The sequence below is a fragment of the Pleurodeles waltl genome, chromosome 12 (genome assembly GCF_031143425.1).
Source record: "Pleurodeles waltl isolate 20211129_DDA chromosome 12, aPleWal1.hap1.20221129, whole genome shotgun sequence".
Classification (NCBI taxonomy): Eukaryota; Metazoa; Chordata; class Amphibia; order Caudata; family Salamandridae; genus Pleurodeles; species Pleurodeles waltl.
Window position 1 is genome coordinate 213,949,648 of NC_090451.1, and position 22,948 is coordinate 213,972,595.

At 43.6% G+C, this 22,948-nt stretch overlaps 1 protein-coding gene across 1 annotated transcript in view; it reads right to left on the reverse strand.

Annotated features, from left to right (window-relative positions):
* Positions 1-22,948, reverse strand: part of VPS9D1 (VPS9 domain containing 1) — a 372,961-nt gene that overhangs the window by 188,362 nt on the left and 161,651 nt on the right. Inside the window, exon 8 of the mRNA XM_069216666.1 lies at positions 4,635-4,722. Within this exon, the coding sequence (XP_069072767.1) occupies positions 4,635-4,722 (88 nt within the window). The remainder of the gene's footprint in view (positions 1-4,634; positions 4,723-22,948) is intronic.

Genomic DNA, 22,948 nt, shown 5'->3' on the forward strand with positions numbered 1-22,948 from the left:
CGGTGCAGGCAGGCACAGGGGGTGCTTCTCGGGACAGCCACCACCTGGGCTAGGCAGAGGGTCACCTGGGGGTCACTCCTGCATCAAAGTTCGGTTCCTCCAGGTCCTGGGGGCTGCGGGTGCAGTGTTGGTTTCAGGCGTTGGGTCCCTTGTTACAGGCAGTCGCGGTCAGGGGGAGCCTCTGGATTCTCTCTGCAGGCGTCGCTGTGGGGGATCGGGGGGTCGTCTCTGGTTACTCAGGGCTCGCAGTCGCCGGAGACTGGTTTCCTAAGGTCGAGCCGGGTCCGTCGGGTGCAGAGTGTAGAGTCTCACGCTTCCGGCGGGAAACGAGAAATCTTTGGAAATTGCTTCTTTGTTGTAAAGAAGTAGCTGGTTTTGAACAGGGCCGCTGTTCACAGGAGTTTCTTGGTCCTGTAGTCCAGGGCAGTCCTCTGAGGCTTCAGAGGTCGCTGGTCCCTGTCGGATGCTTCGCTGGACCAGGTTTTCCAAGTTGGAGACAGGCCGGTAGGGCTGGGGCCAAATCAGTTGTTGTCTTCCTCCTTCTCTGCAGGCTTGTAGGTCAGCAGTCCTTCTTCTTTCTTCAGGTTGCAAGAATCTGATTTCCTGGGATCTGGGGAGCCCCTAAATACTGAATTTAGGGGTGTGTTTAGGTCTGCGAGGGCAGTAGCCAATGGCTACTGTCCTTGAGGGTGGCTACACCCTCTTTGTGCCTCCTCCCTGTGGGGAGGTGGGCACATCCTTAATCCTGTTGGGGGAATCCTCTAAACTCAAGGTGGAGGATTTCTCAAGGCAGGGGTCACCTCAGCTTAGGACACCTTAGGGGCTGTCCTGACTGGTGGGTGACTCCTCCTTGTTTTTCTCATTATCTCCTCCAGCCTTGCCGCCAAAAGTGGGGGCAGTGGCTGGAGGGGCGGGCATCTCCACTAGCTGGGATGCCCTGGGGCACTGTAACAAAAGGGGTGAGCCTTTGTGGCTCACCGCCAGGTGTTACTGTTCCTGCAGGGGGAGGTGAGAAGCACCTCCACCCAGTACAGGCTTTGTTCCTGGCCACAGAGTGACAAAGGCACTCTTCCCATGTGGCCAGCAACATGTCTGGTGTATGGCAGGCTGGCAGAAACTGGTCAGCCTACACTAGAAGTCGGGTAAGTATTCAGGGGGCATCTCCAAGATGCCCTCTGGGTGTATGTTGCAATAAATTGCACACTGGCATCAGTGTGCATTTATTGTGCTGAGAAGTTTGATACCAAACTTCCCAGTTTTCAGTGTAGCCATTATGGAACTGTGGAGTTCGTGTTTGACAAACTACCAGACCATATACTCTTATGGCTACCATGCACTTACAATGTCTAAGGTTTTGCTTAGACACTGTAGGGGCATAGTGCTCATGCGCATATGCCCTCACCTGTGGAATAGTGCACCCTGCCTTAGGGCTGTAATGCCTGCTAGAGGGGAGACTTACCTATGCCACAGGCAGTGTGGGGTTGGCATGGCACTCTGAGGAGAGTGCCATGTCGACTTAGTCATTTTCTCCCCACCAGCACACACAAGCTGTGAAGCAGTGTGCATGTGCTGAGTGAGGGGTCCCTAGGGTGGCATAAGACATGCTGCAGCCCTTAGAGACCTTCCCTGGCATCCGGGCCCTTGGTACCAGGGGTACCAGTTACAAGGGACTTACCTGAGTGCCGGGGGTGTGTCAATTGTGGAGACAAAGGTACAGTTTAGGGAAAGAACACTGGTGCTGGGGCCTGGTTGGCAGGGTCCCACACACTTTCAAATCATAACTTAGCATCAGCAAAGGCAAAATGTTAGGGGGTAACCATGCCAAGGAGGCATTTCCTCACACAAAGTCACAGCTTCTTCACAGGTACTTCCTTTAAATGTACATACCAATAAAATTAGAAGACATACTAACATTTCGGTGATCAGATAATGCAATTTAAACATAAAAGGGAAAGAACATGTATCTCATATTGAAATATGTTCAATAGGAGATTTGAACCCTTGTCTTGGTGTATCAAATGCAATGTCTCATACCATTATGCATCTATGCTAACCTTCATAGCAAAGAGTACTTTTCATATTTTGGGGCAAATGATCATGAAAGCCCAAATCAATATTGTGTTGCACGCCAAATGTTGTAATTGTTATAGTACAATGTGGAGTGTCCATGCAGGGAACTAGTAATAATACGTGTATCTGCAGTTCAGACACAGACTTCCAGCATGAACAAGAGGCAGCCCTAATGAGATTCAGAAAACAGAGGTTATCAGCACGTTTTGCTGGAGGCTAAGTATACCATTAGTCAGATTAAAAGAGGAGCTTTTGTCCCCCAAGGTTAAATCAAAGGACTCATGCCTGATCAGACTTAGTACTAAATACAGCTCACAGACACCTAGTGCCAGAAACATTTTAGAAAGACATTGGGGGCTACTTCTTTTAGATGAGAAGTATAAAACAGCAAGAACACTCAAAGACACTTACATACGGAGCTATTTTCCTCTTGAAAAGACATTCAAAACCATTTTACATTTAAAAGCCTTTAGAAGATGTAAATCTTGTACAAATGGGAAAGACAGGGATCTATACACGGTACTGGATACCAGTGAGACGAGAATAGACAAATTCATTACTTGTACAACTGCATATGTTGTGCATGTATTGGAATGTCCCTGTAAGAAATGGCATGTAGGAAGCACTTTCTTTCCTGTTAAAAAGAGAATGCTAGAACATAGCAGATGATACAGCACAGAGACAAGACATATCCAGTGGCAAGACATTTTTTTACAAGTATATCAGTCTGACTGCAAATAACTTTGTGCTTTGGCATCAATACAGTGATCGATGACCCCAGAGGAGGGAAATGAACTTATATTGCGAAAATTGGAGGCTAGAGCTATTATAGATTTGGGTACCTGTGGAAAGAAAAGTCTTAACATTGGTGAAGAATTGATAACAGATCTTAATGAATTACACTCGCTATTACTGTTACCAAGTGTGAATACAAATGTTGATACTATGTTTACAGAGAGAGATTTAGTTTTAATGGTCATGATTATCTTTTGTATTTGTAGATGCAGCATACTTTTGATTTTGCCAACTTGGGCTAAAAGGCAGATGTGTACATCAATCGGAATGGAGGAAGAAACAAACTATTTATTAAACATGTTGTGCATTTATATATCACAATGAGGTATATTTATTGTTTTGGATATTTATTCATGGATTAATAATTTTGTGACAGCTTATTGAGGGCAGGCCCACATGGGCTCAATATTAACCAGGATAACCCTTCAGTTTAAAGATAATTGAGAAGGACACAGTTGTTAGCATAATGGTATGAGACATTTGATTTAATGGACCAGACACGGGTTAAAATCTCCATTCGAACATATTTCAATATTACATATATATTCCTTTCCTTTTTTAGTTTAAATTGCATTATCTGATCACTGGTGTGTTAGTATGTCTTCTATTTGTATCTGAATGTACATTTAAAGGAAGTACCCAGGAAGAAGCAGTAACTTACTGTTTGAGAAAGTCTTGTTTGCCAAAACTGCCTTGTGTCCCAACCTGAGTACGTCAACCATGGAGGGCACTGCAGCCCTTGGTGTTTTAAAAGCCTCCTCTTCTGCAAGGTGAGGGTTGTTATCTGTGTAAAGCTATCCCCACACTTGGCCTATACAGATGGGGAGAGTGTAGTTTCTCCTGCTCATCTTTGGGCAAAGTGAGTGTTTTAGAGGACAGCGCTCTGTGCTTTGATAATACGGGGAGGAAGCACACATTGCAGCAGCAAGAAGCTTTTAAGGTGCAACTTTAAACTGGCCTCCCAACCTCAGGCAAGACATGAGGGTATGGGCGCACTTAAACCTTACAGCCTCCAGGCAAAGCCACGGAGGGAATAAACTAACTCATCCCACCTATGGGCAAGCTGGGGCTGTGTGTGGAGCTCCTTAGTCCTTCCTGACCAGGCCAGAGGTATTGGAGGCTAAAGGTCTTATTCATTTTGGTCTCTCCTTGGCCTATCAAATGGACTGGGGTGAGATACTCGTGAGTGTGTGGCACTACCTAGACACTAATGAATGCAATGCAGCATCAGCTTTGCCACTGAGGTTCTTTCTTTCCTTTCCTTTCTTATTCTTTTCCTGCTAGTGTTTGCAAACAATGGGAGGAAAAAGCCATCAGTACCAGTGTGCATGAGTCTTGTGCCTGTGTCCTTTGTTCCGATTATCTGTGTTCTGTTAGTTTGCAGACAAGTTGAAAATGATATACCCACATTTCTGCTTATAGTTCCTGTTTTCTACACTTTTTGAACCATTCCTAGGGTTGGTCTCGACCAAAAGGAGGGAGTTCGGGGCCTAGAGCTAGTACTAGAGATCGACCCTGAGGTCAATGGTGGTCAGTGCTGATCAGAATGTGTGTGTGATGCTACCTTAATTTGGTGCATCCATATTCATTTTCCTAATCTAAAACTAAAGCTTCGAAGGACGGATGCCCTCAAGGCATCTCAGTGTCATCTTTGTGTTTTAGAATGTCTTGAAAACATAACCTCTGCTGTCAAGTGTAAAGTTAGCCTTCAACTCCAAATACATTTCCACATGCAAAGAAACATTTCTGTACCCTGCTTGGTCACTTACATTGTCCTGTTCATACTCCAGTACAGCTGTATAGAAGGACCGCTGTTCCTCTTCCTCAGGAGTAATAGTTACGCTGCTGGAGAATCGCCTACAACAGACAGAATTACAGGGGTTAGAGCACAAATTCTGCATGGTGACCTATGGTTTCATAACCTACGGAATGAAGAACTCCACAACTGAGAGCAATTAACGGTACAAAAAGGCATTCAGGAAGATTACATCAAGTGAGAAGCTGTTTACCAAGTCCATTTGTTGAAACTCGTGCTGTAAAGCAAACTCTCTTATTCCTGAAAACCATAGCCAGAAAAGAGGAGGAACCACGAGGGGACAGAATCATGCCAGGCCATAGTGTAATGATGTTATGTGTTATGAGTAGTAGCAGGGGTGATGTTACAAACTGCAGGACAATCGATTAAAGTATGCCTCTGGCCTGCCGGTACATATGCATCAACCAATCAATAAATCTATAGAGCGCCCCGGCCTCTCCCAAAGAAACTGGCACCATGGGAAAAGTTAGTAAAGTTATTCTAGCGTACTTACTTGTCACAAATAGCACAGATAGGTTAGGGACATAAAGCACCTCCTGCAGAAACCTTTCTGCATCCAGTCACTCTAAAAAGCAAATACTGGCAAAAAGCTTGGGTGGGTAATGCACTTGCTAGAGAGACCTCTGGAGACCTGATCCCAGGATTCAGTCTTCATCAAAAATAACTTAAAAACTGAATGTATCCCAGAACGGCAGAATATCTCATGTATTATGCAGGGTACAAGCTGCATTCTATGTGACACAGCACAGTGGCTCAATAAATCTGTTGCACACACAAGCACTCATAAGTTTCAATCATGTTAAAATGGCATTGTCCCTTATGCACTAGCTGCAAGCATCTGCCTGTGACCTGTGAGACATTCATTTTGAATTCTCCCAGGATTTAACTCTTTTTTTTTACTATTCTTAACTACACAAAATGGGTTCAGTTCAACAGTCATAAGGATAAAGTTACTTACCTTCTGTAACACTCCTTCTGGTAAATTCTGTATTTAACTACAAATTCCTCACCTTTAGAATTTCCACAGCTGTAGACTGGACCCAATGGTTCCCGCATGCTGGTAGGTGGTGCTGTAAAGTTTCTTTGTGACTTCCTACCATCTTAGAAGTGACAGAGCGGAGATGCATAAAAGCGCCCTGCAAACTGACACGGTTTCTTAATCTTCCTCCATCCTGGCACTCAGATGCAGAGCACTTCAAACAAACTACAGGTGACAGTGTGCTAAAATTTAGCTTGGAACCTAAGTTGCACAAGAGTCCACTCGCCAGAACAGGTAAAGGGCAGTAGAGTGCCCATCAGAAAGAGCATCACTGAAGGTGAGTAACTTGTTCTGATGGATACTTCTAACTGCAGATTCCCCACCTTTAGAATAGATACCAAAGAGATATAAATGATACCAAACCAGAAGAGTGGAATCAGATCAGAAAATCTTGCAGGACACAACGGGCAAAATACCCTTCCCAACAGGCCTGACTATCAAGACAATAGTGTTTGGTGAACTAATGCACTGACACCCATGACACAGCCTGGCAGATGTGCTGAACCAGCATCTGCCTTTCTAGTGAAATTGTAGCTGCCTCAGTTCTGGTGGAATCAGCCCACAGTCTGTGTGTGGGTTCATATTGTACCAGCACATAGCAGATTTTAATGCTGAGGACTAGCTACCTGAACGAGGTCCTATTTTGCATTGTCTTTCCTTTGTTGGTCCCAGTGAACGCCACTAAGAGCTGATCATCGACACAATGGTCTCTCCTATGGTCAATGTAGAAATTTGGGGCAAGCCGATATAACCTTGCCTTCCCTTTCAAGGAGTGTGATAGAACAATAAATGTTAGCAATGTTAGCACAGTGATCGATTGACCAAAATGCAAGGGTGAAACCATCTCTGGCAGGAAGACAACCAGAGTCCTCAGCACCAATTTGTCCAGGAAGAAAGGAAAGTTGTGCTTGGAGTTTGCACAGAGAGCGCCTGTAGTTCACTCATGCAGCGTACTGAAGTGATGACGATAAAAAAAGCTGTCTTGATTGTCAGACGCCATAGCAAACAACTATGCATAGGCTTGAATGGTGTCAGGACTAGAGCTAAGTCTCACTGAGGCATGGTGAATGACTATGGAGGGAAAATATGCGTGAGGACCTTCAGAAAACCTATCACAACCGGTGATTTAAAGTGAGAGGGTTGATTAAGCAAATGTAAAAAGGCCGAAGGGGTAGATAATTAACTTTTAACTGTCTGCTGCAAGGCCACGGCTGGCCAACCACAAAAGGAATAGCAATACATCAGAAAGTTTGGCCTGCAGGGGGTCGAGATGACGGATCCCACACCAGGCCACTGACAATTACCAGCACCCACATCAATGGATTTTGTGGACAGGCATCTGGTTACAAGAATGACATTTAACATTTCAAGCAGCAAGTCAAAAGGAGTCAACTGTCACCACTCAGTCTTCACGCCTGGGGGTGTAGGTTATGGAGCTTCGGGTGTAGAACCTACCCAGTTGCTCAAACAGGTTGTCCTTCTGAAGTGGTATCCAGATCAGAGAGTAAATGCTCAAAATCTCTGTGTGCCACACTCTCTTGGTCATGCCCAGGGGTATTAAGATGATTAGGGTCCAGTCCGTCCTAACTTTCGTCAGAACTCGAGGAAGGAGTAGTTACAGTAGTAACAGATACAGGAAATTCATGCCCCATTACACAATGACCTTTTTGGAGGTAACGCCAACTCAAAAAACTTTGACATTGCACATTCTTAATAGTGGTGAACAGTAATAGCCAGTGCATTCCCACTGATTAAAGATGACCTATGACTCTCCAGAATGAAGACTTCACTTGTGATCCACCAGGCGATGTCTGCTCAGCACGTCTGCTCTGGTGTTCTGGGAACCTGCTAGGAGGCCGGCTACCAAAAAAGATCTTCTGCTGGTCCAGACACAACCAGAGGCATAAAGGCATCTCCAGAGGCATACAGTCTCCGGGTACAGGATCCATGCCCTTGCACCTTCCTGCTTGATTAAGCACCACATGGCATTTTTGGTGTCCAGTAGGCCTTGTACCAGCTTTTCCATGAGGGTCAACAGTAAGGCTTTCAGAGCCAGATGCATCACTCAAAGCTCCAAATTGTGGATATGGAGCATGCTCTCCACTGAAAATCAGAGAACCATGATCTCAACCTCCTCACGGTAACCTCTCCAACCCAGTAATAATGCATCTGCTTTAACTGTGACATAAGGGTAGGGTATGAAAAGTGGCCTGCCAATAGTCAGGTTAGCTCTCGTCTGCCATCACAGGAGGTCCTGAGGAGTGTTTTGATAGATCCGGAGAGAATCATAGAGACAACCCTGGTGCAGGTACACTAAAAGCTTAGGTTTCATTACGTTGCCCGCATGTGCCATCTGGTGACCTCAACTAGGGGGACGTATGAGACCAGCAGTCCAAGAAGTCTCAGAACCAACCTCACTGAGACCCAGGCAGACCTCGAAACATGAGGCTTATATCCTGAAAATCATGGACTCAATGCAGCAGTGGAAAGGATTTGCATGTCACTGTGTCCAGGATAGCCATTATAAAGAGACTCCAACACACAGCCTTCTGATGTGACTTATGCTTGTTGACGGAAAACCCAAGATCAAAAGACAGCCCACTGTCTGGAGGTAGACTGTGACTGACTGCAGAGTGACTGCCCTGAGCAGCCAGTCATCGAGTTATGGGAATACATGTCTCTATGATGACCAACGATGGGCTATACCCATCATTTTCATGAACGCTAGAAGGTCGGAGCCAAGGCCTAAAGGGTTTTCATACCCCGGTGAGGTGAGAATTAGGCTGTAAGCGGGAGTGTCGCTTTGACGAAGGTGTGACTACAAGCACAAACCCCTCCCTAAGGATCTAAAAGGCGAACAGCGTAGACACTAAACGTTTGTCCAGCAGAACATCGATACCTATGGGTATTATTTGTTTAATTTACTTGTATATATTAACCACATCACAGAGCATGTAGTAATAGTGCTTTTATTAGTGGTAGGTGTACAAGGAGTGACACTAGGGAGTTTACCTTGGTCTTGATGAGCAGTCTTGGGGTAGGCTCCAAAATATGCAGACCATTTAGGAGGTAAGGTACATAACATAACCCACCTCCCAACATCCCTTTTTAACCATACCATCCCTGTGAAACGTATTAAATTAGTACTATCATCCTGGGGGCGGTATTTTTAACTCACCAAGACCCCGCCACTCCTATCCCTTTAGCATTCACATTGTTGAAACCAACAGTGTTCCCACATATTCCGTCGGTCGCAGCATGCCTCGTTCTGTAGCAGAACGGGAGGAAACCCAACAATGAAGCATGCCACCAATGGGTAACCCTGGTGGGTGAGGGTTTTTCATACAAAAAAACGTTTTTTTTCTCCCTGTGGAAGTTCCTTCGCACTGCGCTTTTTTGTAGAATTACTAAAGGTAGCTCAGCAAGACAGAAGTGTTCTGACCCCACTGAGAACCAAAGGTAACGTCTGTGGGACTGAAGGACAGGTATATGAAAATATACCTCCTGCAATGTCAAGGACATTATCCAGTCCTCTGGCTCGAAAGCAAAGAATATCTGAACTAAAGTGAGCATTTTGAATTTGTCCTTGAGAACGTCACTCAAAGCTAGAGGTCCAGTAAAGGACCAGTCTTTCTTTGGCACAAAGAAGTAGCTATCACCCCTCATTTCCGCAGTGTCACCACAGGCCTTGGAGTTGGGTGACAAACCCAAGCACCAGAGGCACACCTCATGGGGATCGGTCACAGACATCTGTCTGCAACAGTGCCTACAAGGATTAAACACTTTCATGTTCAGAGGTGACATCTCTTGCACCTTTTAATAAGTTTTGGTATAATAAAATATCTCTACATAAGTTAAGACAAAGAGAAGCAGAGCTTCAGATGCATGCCTGAAGGCACGTAATGAAAGGAGACGTGTAAGTGTACAAGGGTTGCTCCGTTCGTCACTTCCAGAGTGGAACAGCATTGACGCAGAACCTCACAGTGCCACCTATTGGCATGCAGGAGCACTGCTTTGATTTTTTTCGGATAAAGTCTGGCACTTGCGGATATTCGCAAGGTGGGGAATCTACAGTTAGAAGCATCCATAAGAATCCTGTTGTTTTTGGGGGGGAGACATTTTATCTGGCACAGTGTCTATGACAAACTTTGGATTTCTCGGAAAACTGACAAACTTGAGACAGAAGCTCTGGTTCCACTTTAAAGGGCACAAAAAAAGAACTGACATTAGCAACGAGGTGCAGCACTTACATGTGGCTCTACTCCATCCCATCCGGGGCCCTGGAAAGACACCACACAGCTATACAATGCCATTTACAGGAGTAAGGGATCACTGCTGAAAAAATCTCCAGATCCAGTGTGGTGTCTGGGAATATTCTAAAGATGAGGAATCTGCAGTCAAGATGAGGAATCTGCGGTCAGAAGTATCCATCAGAACAATTATCACTAAGTGCCACAAAATATTTCAATTTGTATTACGCTCTATGTAAATGACCCTCTTTAATGCAATTACACATACACACAAACTCATGACATTCCCAAAGAACACAAACAGACCTATATATCATGTAGACAGAGCTTGACACAGTAAATAGAACTTTGGATCGTAGCTCTTCTCTTGTAATGTAGTATGTCTTTGCCATGATGGTGTAGTTAGTTTGGCGGCAAGGTGAAAGTGTCCAAGAGGGTATGTTTTACTTCCACCAAGTACTCCCAACTATGACATAATTCGAAATAAAGAAATTGCTGATTAGCTGTTGAGTAAGCTACTTAAAGAAAGACTAGAACAAATGTCTTCCATGCTCACTGCCCTATGGTTTGCTTATCCAAAGCATACATTGAATCAGGCACAGCTGGTATTGACACACTGCCTAAAGATGATTTGCTAAGGCTGGTCCGGACCTTGGTTGCGACTTCACAAAAGCACCAAGAATAACTGCTTCTTCTACAAAGTTTAGACACTTGCGTTTTGAACTCATGAATGGGATGGCTTTAGTGTCTGAGGTTTTCATCAGGACATGGCCCTCTTTGATGATCCCTCTACATTAAAACATATCACTTTGGCACACCAACACATTGAACACTACTTCTATGCCAGGTTACAAGGAGTTCTTTGCACTAGGTGAATCTCTTCTATATTGAAGCAAAGACATTTAGAAAACTACAAAGAATTTACTGATAATCATCAGTTATTGTTAATTTTTAATGGTAATCACTCAAGTGCAGTGAGCCAGATTACCAAGTGCACACAATCTTACCTCACGCTATGAGGAATGGGCTGCTCAGATATTGCTCTATTTTTTTGTGGAAGGAAAAGGGGTCATTAGATTTCATACTACCTCACAAAAAGTGACAAACTTTATTTGTATTAGGGACCTCTTACCAATTAATTTTGTGCATTTGTAGTTGAAGGGATACATTCCCTAAACGATAATCTGCAGCACTAGTGTCCTTTGGTGAGTGCTATTCCCTCCCGGGGACACACATTTAACCTGGCACTATTTCGTAAGGTCAACTCACATCTAATGCGAAACGCCACACCAGGATAAGTCTATATCTTACTGCCACCAAACAAAAAATATGAAACGCAGGCTTTTTGCATCGGTGCAGCAGCCACGAGTAATCAAATGCTGGGTGTATGAGTGTTCGCGTTCGGCATTATGCACTCATGATTGAAATTTATTTGTCAATATTTAAGTGTATTTGTATGAAATCCATAACCTCAAAGTTGTGTGATGTACATTTTATGATGAATAATATTGAAGAACAAGACCAAAGCAATTATTTGCAGATTTTGTGATTCTATTCCCATCACTCTGAGATGATATTTCCACACATCTTCATACCCATAACATAAGGGCAATCAATGAAAGATAAAATAGTGCCAAGGTGTTTCATTACTAAGGGACAGTAGTGGTCAAGATGGCCATTATCTGTTAACTATCGCCCGTTCAGCAAAGAAACTTGAATAAAATTATAATCAGGGATAAATAAAATTCCTTCTGGGAGTGTATCAATGGTGCTCATTTCCTGTATCAGGCCTATTTCAAAGTTTGCACATAGTGGCAAATAAAGGGACAAAGGCACAGGGAGAGCATGATTTGCCAACAGCCACTGATTTGGTTTAGTAGTGGAACTTAGATTACAATGCAGCACTGCCTGTTTGAAGCCCGTGACTTTCCCAATACACCACATCTGAGTGAGTAGACCAAGAAACTGCATGCTGTCTTTCCCTAGGTAATATTTAACGTGCATTGTGTTTTAATTTCTAGATTTCCTATCCTTCTTCCTGCTGGTGTTTATACCAATGGTTTCCAAACTCCCAAATAACACAAACATTTTTTCACATATATTCTATAAGACATTAAATACTGCAGGCAAGGTAAAAAAAATTGTGAGGATTAGGGGCACACCAATTAAACAAATATAGATAAAAGTGATTTGCAGTAATGTTTTTTAATTAATCCCAATACATAAATGCAAAAACAGCTGATGTTCATTATTGCCTTGTATTTTACCACATGCCTAGCTGACAATTGGCCCTGGCTTGTTCTTTTTTGGCCAAACCCAAAATGCTGGATTTTTTAGCCCATCCCTACAATATTAAGGGGGTCATTACAACCCTGGCGGTCAAAGACCGCCAGGGCTGTTGGGGCGATTGCACCGCCAACAGATTGGCGGTGCAATCCAGGGAATTATGAATGCGGCGGAAGCGCCGCGGTCGCACAGCCGGGGCCGGCGGTTTCCCGTCACATTTGACCCGGCGGTGATAATCCGCCTGGGCAGCGCTGCTTGCAGCGCTGCCCAGGGGATTATGAGTCCCCGACCGCCAGCCTTTTCCTGGCGGTTTGGACCGCCAGGAAAAGGCTGGCGGTATGGGGAGCCGCTGGGCCCCTGGGAGCCCCATGCAGCTTTTCACTGTCTGCATAGCAGACAGTGAAAAGCACGACGGGTGTACCTGCACCCGTTGCACGGCCGCAACACCGCCGGCTCCATTTGGAGCCGGCTCCTGTGTTGCGGCCCAGCGGGGATCTCATAATGACCGCGGCGGGAGTGCGGCTGCATTGGTGCCGCCCGGCGGTCAGATCTTGGCGGGGGGCTGAAGCCCCCCGCCAAGGTCATAATGAGGGCCTAAATGTGAAACTATATGTGCCAGAATGCAATGTCAGCTAAAATACCATGACTGGCTAAAGCGGTCTCATAAGAAAGGAGTCCACTCGGCAGCTCTGAACCTATTTAAAAATTTGAACAATACAATCATGTTTGGTTACCCCTTTAAATGTGCAGTTAAGTAAAAGACTGCAAAATGCTGTAAGCATATCTGTAACCCTAAAAGTGTCCATTGTACGATCCTCTACCAGTAATGAAGTGGTGAACTGTTCTAGGTTACTTCGAAGCCACCTTTTGACTCATACTCCCACCCACAGCAGGACTGACAAAAAACAGAACAGATGGCCCATTACAGACAATGGCCCTCATTACAACCTTGGCGGTCGGTGTTAAAGCGGCTGTAATACCGCCAACAGGCCGGCGGTTAGAAAAATGGGATTTGGACCATTGCGGTTACCACCATCCAAATCCACCACTTTAACATACCGACTGCCAGGGTGGTAACGGCCGCTGGGCTGGAGACTTTGGTCTCCAGCCCGGCGGCCGCCACAATCCCACCCTCAGGATTACGACCCGGCCTACCGCCATGGTTTTTGTGCCAAATATATCGCCGCGAAAACCATGGCGGTAGGCACTATCAGTGCCAGGGAATTCATTCCCTGGCACTGATAGGGGTCTCCCCTGCCCCACTCCCCAGAATCCCCCCCACCCTACCCCTCCCTCTCCTGCCCCCCGCACATATACACACCCACACGTGCGCCCGTATACACACATGCATACCCACCACCACCCATGCATACACACATACATACCCACACAGCGCAACACACACCAACATACCTTGTCACACACATGCATTTACAACACACAACACTTACAATCGCTCATTCACGCATGCATTCAACGCGACTCACACCTGCATGCACGCATTCCAAAACATACACACAACACCCCCCATACACAAAACACCCCCCACCCCGTCTCCTGTCGGAGAACCCGACTTACCTGCTTGCAGGGGGTCCTCCCGCTGGAGACGGTCCGCGGCGCTGCTGTCAGTAGCAGCGTCTGCCAGTAAAACACCGTCAGGCCATATCATTGGTCATGATACGGTCGGCGGTGTTTTGCTGGCGTGGCGGTGCTGCTGTCAGCAGCGCCGTCTTACCACCGTCTGCCACCATGACCGTCAGCGGTGTTCCGCCAGCATTCTGGCGGAATACCGTTGGCGGTCATGATACCGGTAGACGGCTGGTAGCCACGGCGGTGGTATGTTGGCGGCTGTCGCCGTGGCGGTAGGAGGTCAATACCGCCAATGTTGAAATGAGGGCCAATGTGTGGCTGCTACTAAAATCTTGCTTCTGTTAATCAGGGCTGGCCACATGGCCCTCAGACACCCAATCCCCCAGACATCACTTGGTGCCCCCTCAAGGGGGCCTCTCCATAGTTTGAAAACCTCTGCTTTAGACTGATGCTAAATCCTTCCAAATCTTTGTTAAAGTCAGAATGAAGAAATATTTTCTAAAAGTGATTACTCAAGAGTGCACACTTTGGAGAAGTGGGGAGGCCAAGATTTAAGAACGTGGATCTTGGTGCCACAGTTTCCCACTGCTTCACAACTAGCATATGGTGGTTCAGTTAACAAACCCAAGAAACTGATGTCCCCTGGGAAATACAGCTGTGTTGTGAAGCTCGCAATCATTAATACTGAACAATGTTTGCCTGCTTTATAGTGTCTGTGATCACTCTTTAAGCATGTAAAAACCGGCTTAATCCTGATTTACACAATTAGCTTTCTTATAAGGCCACAGGATATTGCGTGGAAACTCACCTCTTGCATGGAAAGTTAAATGTCACCTGTGGACTGTAGCACCTATTGTGCTATCCACTACAGTGGCAGTGAAATCATGGCTCCACGCCTACCCTTTGTAGCCTAACAGCAGCAGCTTGAACCATGCTTCCCGGCTGTAAAAACTCACCTGTTTGACAGATAGAAAAAACTGATTTTAAATATTAAACATGTCACCCCCTAAGCGACCTTGGCACCTGCTGGCCACATAGTAGGGTGCATAATAATAAGAGAGGAAACTGTGTGACTTTTAAAATTGCATGCTTTCCTGTTGACTAGGTCGAAAATAACAGTGATAGTGGTCAGGCTGTACCTGGCACATAGAAAAACTTAAAGTGTAAAGTATATACTTTCATGTGGAACTTTTGTCCTGTGCCTCCTACAGGCTTCTTTCCAATATGTTTTTTTATATTTAATAAAAAGTCCAATCTAATGGTAAAGTCGATTTTGTTAACCATATGATAAGTGTAACTTTTAGAAAGTTACCTTTAAGTATACACCAAGGGTTAGTCGGCTGATCTTCTGTGTGACTCCAGTGACACGCCAAGTTTCAAAAGGCCTTTTTCGTAAAGTGCCCAGGCAACCAGTGGCAATCGGACATGGACTGGACTTTGCTATTGACCTTTGCCCAATACCCAGAGAGTCTCTGTGTGCACTCCCCTGAGGCACTGGCGGCTTAAATCTGCACTTCTGTGGTTGTTTGGGAACCGAAAAAAAGTTGCAAATGTTTGAAAACTTCTGCTCCAGAGCCAAGGTGACCTAGCATTATAAGTACCCAACCGACAGTTCCACAGCACTGGACTGAAGTTCAGGTTCGTCCCCCTGAAAAGATCCAGCAAATCTGAAAAAAGAAAAGGCCACTTTCTCTGCTGGGACGTAGAAGCGTCTTCCACTTGAAATCTCAAAAGCTTCAGAAAGCTAGTGGGACCAACCTGATTTGAGTATCCGACCTTCAGCTCAATGGCACCTGATAAAATTTAAATCTGGTCATGCTCTGAGGAGTTTTTCTCTTCAAAAAATTACAAAACCTCTTTTTTGGGTTGGGACTTGGAGACTTTTTTTTTTTTTACTTTTCGACTTTCAGACTTTCACAGGGAACAATCTACTTGGTGTATCTGACCTGGGCTACATCATGTTTGGTCTCAAATTACCCCTAGGTCCAGATATACTGTGACTATTGACTAACACTGGCACTTTACAAATTTTTGCACTATTTTCACTTAAATCTTTGACATTTTATAACTCAGATTCCTCTTATTGGATTTTTGATGTTATTTTGATCACTGCATTTTTCTCTATTTTTCTAATTCACTTTGGGATTTTTATTGCTTGGAGTTTGGGCATCTTTACTGTGTTGGTACCACATAAACACTTTACATATTTCCCTACAGGCATGCCTACTCTGTGCCATAGCTACCAGGGGCTGAGCTCAGGTTAATTTAGTGACTTTGAGGAATCACCCATGACGTGGCCAAAGCCCCTAACTTTTGTATCATAGTATATTATGGTGTGTAGAGTGTCCCCTGGGGTAATTTATAATGTACTCCCATCTAGGTCTTTAGGCTGCTCTTGGGTTGAAACTGTGCTGATGTTTGTTGTAGAAAAGTAGTAAGTGCAGTCCTTATGCCTTACTGGTGAACCCATAATGTATTGCATCAAATGAGATGACACTTGAAATGACAAAGATAAGCCAAAAAAATAACTTTCTCTACTCCGATCAAAACCTGTACATCCAAAAGGAGGAACTGCAATTGGTCCAAAATATACATCAAAATATGCCAACCTGCTTATGTGTTCTCTCGTGAAAAAATGCAACCTGGGATGAAGAAGCATTACATAATTCTCATTTGGAAAGGGGAAAAAGAAGGCATCATTTACTTCAATAAAAAACTTGAAGAACGTTGAACTTACATCCCAGATCAGTGATACAAGAACCCATTTCCTAGATGTATAATTTTATGTACAGAATAATGTTCTACAATCTCAGATGTTTAGAATATCGACAGCAGGCAAATTGTTCTTCCCACTACCAACTGATATCCATTGAACCAAAAGAACAATATACAAGGGTCATACAAAATAAGTGCAGAATTGGACAGGAACAATCTGCTGAGCCATACGAAAACCAGATTTACAGACGATTAAACTAAATTTGTAACAACATTTTTCTGAAGCTCACTAGGAAAAGAGAACAAAATCCTAAGTGAGAATTGTTCCTCACCCGTAATTCTACAAAAAAGATAATAACATCCATATCTATGTACAGTATAAAATATCAGAGGCTTGTTATATCAATGTGAATTCAAAGGAGGACTACAGAACCAAGCCACTACCATCTTTGAAAGCAGCAATCCAATGGACGTGTACATTTATTTACAATGCAATGTTTCTAAATTTGGGAGAACAAAATACTTTTGATATTTCCAGAACACTATCTTTCCCATCCGCACATTGACCAACTGCATTATTACCTTTGTGATCTACAGTATTTCCTGAACTTATCAAAAAGTCTAAACTGAAAGCCCTAGATGAACTATCCAATCCAAGAACATCTCAGTGGCGGAAACCTGGATAACAAACATCTGCTTAACTGAACAATTCAGGCAATACCATCTTGGTGACAGTACATTTATCTTCTAAGGCATAGAAATAATATCACACGAGAGGAGGTGACAGAGAGTCAAAATGAACTCGACAATAGTCAAAGGCTTGAACATTATTTTTTATATAAAATGTAATAAATTAGAACTATCAGAACCCAGTACCTATACTGCTTACTCCTGCCCTTTATCTACTTCTTCACAACACATCACAGCTACTTAAGAAAACTACCAGACTTTAATTTAGTGGCATTTTTCTGCCCTCACTGCATAATTTTCATTACAAATACATCTCACTTAACATCCACTGACTGTTAGACTTTCAACTGGATCTGCTCTACACTTCAAAATGTTCCAAAATCAAAATCAAAATGCAGATCTAAATTGAAGAAAACTCCTCAGCACCTCAAACAGCTGGCTTCATCCTTACTCGTGTTTCTTGTTTTCTTTGTATCCTTTCCTTCGGGTTAGCCCTGGCTCAGATCAGTTGTTTTTTGCATTTCTGCTTTCTTATGGTTACAAGTTGTTTTGAATAGGACCAGTCTCTTTAAATTCCTCTAGGCCAGCAGGCCCCAGGCCTTGTAGGAGGTAATATAAATACCTTTTCTGTGACTAATGTATTGTTTCTATCAACTCTATTAGCTTTATGTAACAATCTACTTCCATTTGTTCCTGTTGTATTTCTCATTCTCCCCTAATATTGCCTCCTGTGTCCTCGCAGTCATTTTTTCTAGTATTTATAAATGCACAGCAACCTTTGGCTGCTGAGATGCGGGAATTTTTCTATAGTGTGCTCTTCGTTTATGTCTGATTCCAGACACCTCTTTCAATATGTTCACTGTTATATAACTGACAACTACAACCTGCCACATGTAAAATAGCTGTCTACCATATGCTCTGATGCTGTGTGGATGTAACTAAAGTAGTGGCTCAGACACCCACCTGCGACATGGAAAACTAACAGGGCCAGTCATAATGGGAGGACACTTGATTCTTGACTGGTAAGTTCTACTTATGTTGTAGGCAATACTAAGGAGAATCTGACATTCAGCCTCTCCCCTTGGATGCAGCTGTTTTCCTTACTGCTGAACCCTAAAGCAATGTATGTGTTCGTATTTACTTCACAATTTGTATAGAGAACTTTCTCTAATGACAAAGGTACTTTTCTATAAGGGCGAATATTATGCAATGTTTCCTTTTAACTATTCGCAAGATAGATTACTGTTAAATGTAATGTAATGTAAGGCAACATGGATTTGTAGAGTGCAAAACTTGTCACCCATGAGGATATCCAGATGCTAAGTAAGTGTGGGTTCTGCAAGTAAGATCAGTTGAAGGGCAAAGTTCACGGGGTGAGTTATTGTTGCCGAATATCAGCACTTCCATCTTGTTAGCATTGAGTTTATGACAAGCTCATAAAAAAACAAGCCAGAATGTTGGATGTGCAATTGTGGCTGTTGTGTTGTGATCTTGGGCCATATGTACGAACACATTTTCCCATTGACACAGAGTGGGAAAAACCCTTTGCTACATCTGGCCCCTTGATATTATCAGTTTGAGATTCTAGACTGTGAGGTGTTGGGGTTCCATGCGAGGCAGTTGAGCGACGGAGGGTGCTTGCGAGCCAGTGGGACCGACGCCAGGTTGTTTTGCTTGAATGAATCTTCCCAATACCACTTCCAAATTCAAAGGCCCTGTGTTTATTCACCCCAGCACTACAGTAGTGTTGTAGTCAAAATCTTTGCGGATTCTGGATCACCATACACAATCATAAATGAGGAGATGTGGAGAGAAACGTTAATTGGAAAAATTGGCAACAATTTGTATAAACCAGACATACAACCCCAAGGGTGTAGTGCAGAAAAACAATTTATACACTCGGTTACAGATGGTTGACTTTCATATTTAGTGGAAGGCGCACACAAGCGAAATTGTATGGAGCTAAAAAGGGTCCTTCAGTGCTCGGGTGGTTTGATCAAGGGAAATTACACATTATACTTAACCTTAATAGTAAAGATCAAGTGAAGGTGATTGATGAAGGTTCAACTGTTGCTCAACTGATGTTACACAAATTTCCAAATGTTTTCCGTATGACACTGGGAAATCTGAAGGGGTTTGAGCATCATATAATTTAAAAAACAAACACCACCTTTAAGGTACACAATGTCAGGAATATCCCAGACACAATATGAGATGAAGTGGCAAATGAATTAGACAAATTAGTAGAAACATCTGTAATCAAACCTACTGACATGCATAATTTGCTTGGAAAAGAACAAAGAATTCGATTTTTCCACATGACATACTGATTTTTGGAAAAAACAATGATCTACATGATGCAAGACTACAGAAAGTGTTGGGAACCATAGGGAAGAGTGGCCTAACTGTGGAAATCACAAAGTGTAAATATGCAGAGAAAAAGTAACATATTTAGGGCATGTAATTGGTGTTGAAGGGGTGAATCTGAAAACATCTCTTGTCAATTCCATTAAGAAGCTCCTGTTCCTAGCATCAAGGAGGACGTTAGATCATTTTTGGGACTACTGGAATATTGTTCAAAATTAATTCCATATTTGCTGAAAAAAATTATCATATTAGGCAACTACTTAAAAACAAATCTAAGTTTGAAAGGACATCAGAGTGTTAAAAAGATTTTGATTTGATTACATCACAAAATTGATAACGTTCAGGCGTTAGATTGTTTTGATCCCAACTTACATTGCTGCATTAAAACCAATGCTAGTGGAAAAGGATTGGGCACAGTCTTGATGGTAAAGAATCCATAATCTCGTTCGCATCCAGAGTTCTTTCGCGTACTGAGGAAAAATACCCAGTTATCGAAAGGGGGGTACTGGTATGCGCATGGGCTTGGGACCATTACAGAACCTTTATATGGGGCAAACCAGTTACATTTTGTGCTCACAGTCCTTTAATAAAACTGTTGATAACAGAAGGAACGGTCACTACCTCTGCAAGGATTGAATACAGGATACCATTTATAATCGTGTGTACTTACCTGGCAAGGATATTGTGGGAGCTGGATGCTTGTGTAGAACACCTACTAAATTAGAGGAATGTGAGGATGAAATCTGGAATAACTTTCAAGTGGTTTTTGTACATGGGATTGGTGCACATGCTGTTTGTAAGGAAGAATGGATGGTAGGATGTGAGAATGAGCAAGAATTAACACAAATCAAGGGGTTTATTTAAGGAAACTGACCTATTAAAAGTAAATTAAGTACAAAGGCTGTACCGTTGTGGAAAGTCCGGTCGCAGTTGACAGTGGATAACGGGACAGTTTTGAGGGGAGAGAGAATTGTACCATCCCAAGGGTTGAGGATGTTGGTTATTCAGTTATGCTATGAATGCCATTTTGGTACTGTGAGGACAAAAGGGCTAGTAAGAAATGTGCTTTGGTGGCCCGGTGTAGATGCAGAACTAGAAACATTTGTGAGGGATTGTCCCAGTTGTGCAGGTGCTGACAAAACATTACAAACCCTAAGACCACCCATGTGTATACATTTCTTTCCCAAACAACCATGTGAAATTGTGGCTATAGATTTTGTAGGCCCACTTGGTGAAGAACAAAAATTAATAATTGCGCTCACTAATTTGTTTTCACAATAGCCAGTAGTCAAAGTTGTGGAAAAGGTAGACCTGAATCACTATTCACATTTTTAGACGTAAGGGCTGATTATGAGTTGGCAGACGGAGACATCCGTCCGCCAATCTCCCAATGGGGAGGTCGCTGCGGTGCTGGCGACCTCCCCACTGGCCCCATTATGACTTTCCCACTGGCCTGACTGGCGGAAACCAAAGGTTCTGCCTGTAAGCCCAGTGGGAGAGGTGAGGCTCATAATACAGCTGGCAGCAATGCTGCTGCAGGCAGGGGGCACCAGCATTTTGCACAGCAGACAGTGCGCATTTCAAGGGTGCTGAGTAGGAGGACCCCTGACCTGCCCATGCCATGGGCAGTGCAAGGGCCCCCAATGCCCCCCTGCACTTTTTCTCCACCAGCCTTTTCATGCGGTGGAACTGCTATGAAAAGGTTGGCGAAGAACAAGGTTGTAATCAGCAGGGCGACGCCGAGTTCAGCGCCACCCTGGCTGATTACAACCAGTGCCACTGTCAACCGTCAGGATCTATGATCCTGGCGGGATGGCGGTAGGTTGGCAGGTCTGCCTGCAAACCTTGTAATGTGGTGTTTGGACCGCCACAGCCGTCCAACCGCAACCGAGAGTCTGGCAGCCCTAGGACAGCCAGAATCGTAATCGGGGCCAAAGGCTTTGTAGCAGAAGAGTTACCTATGTCTGTATTAACTGACAATGGGGTGCATTTCTTTTGGAATGCATCTAAAGAGTACTTTAAAAGAGTAGGAGTCCAACACAAAACAACTCCTCTTTGCAACCAGAGGGGGAATGGTATGGTTGAGAGATTCAACAGAATAGTAAAGGGAGTTATCCAATTTGCTATGGCTAGCAACTCAGACTGGAAAGTTCAGTTGCACAAGGCAGTTTGTGTGTACAGGGTGACAGAAAAATGATGTGATTAGATTAAACAGTTTGTAATACTGTGAGGGCGCAAACCAAGATCCAAGTTCAATCCTAGTTGGTTACATCAGGCAGGAATTGAGCAATGGTCTCTTGAGTCAGTTCAGAGTAGAATGGCTGAAAAACAAGAGCGAATGAAGAATCAATAAGATGAAAAGCATGGAGTTGAGCCAGTAGATATTGCCATTGGTGATTGGATCAGGGTCAAGAAATCTGGTAAGTTAAGAAACAGAGCCAGTTTTGCAAACCAGAAGGAGTGGTAAAAGTATTAAATACTTCTATCAGAGTGAGAGGAGGAAAGGTCTGGAATTTGAAAAGAGTGGCATGTAGTTCCAAAGAAACTATGGATGAGAGTGGGTTATTTTCTTCTGAGCAGAAATTTCATTGGTTGGAACCGGGTTCTATGTCAAATGAGAGCACAGTGAATGATACTAATTCAAATGCTTCAAGGGGAGGAGATGGCGTGGTAAATGACAGTGAGGTGGAGTGTGACGGGTATGAAGTAAGTAATGAACAGAGGAAAAACTTTGATATGGAGGAAGAGGGCCTATGAAGGAAGGAGGCATGGAAAGGAAGGAAGGAGCAAGAGTTAGGAATCCTCCGGAATGGTTAAAAGCTTTTGTGTGTGAAGAAAAGACATGGGTTGATCAGTAGACATATTTGTCTATTTTTGTCATTGCTGTAAAGTATCACTATGTAGCAACATAACCAGGCAAAATCTTGTTTAGAAGTTTTTTTTAAATTAGTTTGTGTTTATTGTTTTATAGTCCTTATTCAATGTTTTATGTTATTATATAAGAAGGGGGTGTTATGTTTTATTGTTGTCAAGCTATCACTGTGTATTTGGATAAATGGGGCAGAATGTTCTAAAGGAATATGGAACAGTAGGAGGGCATTAACTGCACAAAGGAGAGAGTGTACAGATGTTGCCTCTTGTGGCTCCAGATAATAAAGTTGTGTACTAAGGAATTTGTTTATGGAGACTCTGTACACCACAGCAGAGCAGAGCAGAGGCATGGAAATACAAAGTGTCTTAAGTTGATCTTTTCACATCTGCAGTAATTTGAATTGCTTTTTTGTTCTACTCTAATCTCAGCAGTTGATAATAACTTGTTTTTATCATAGC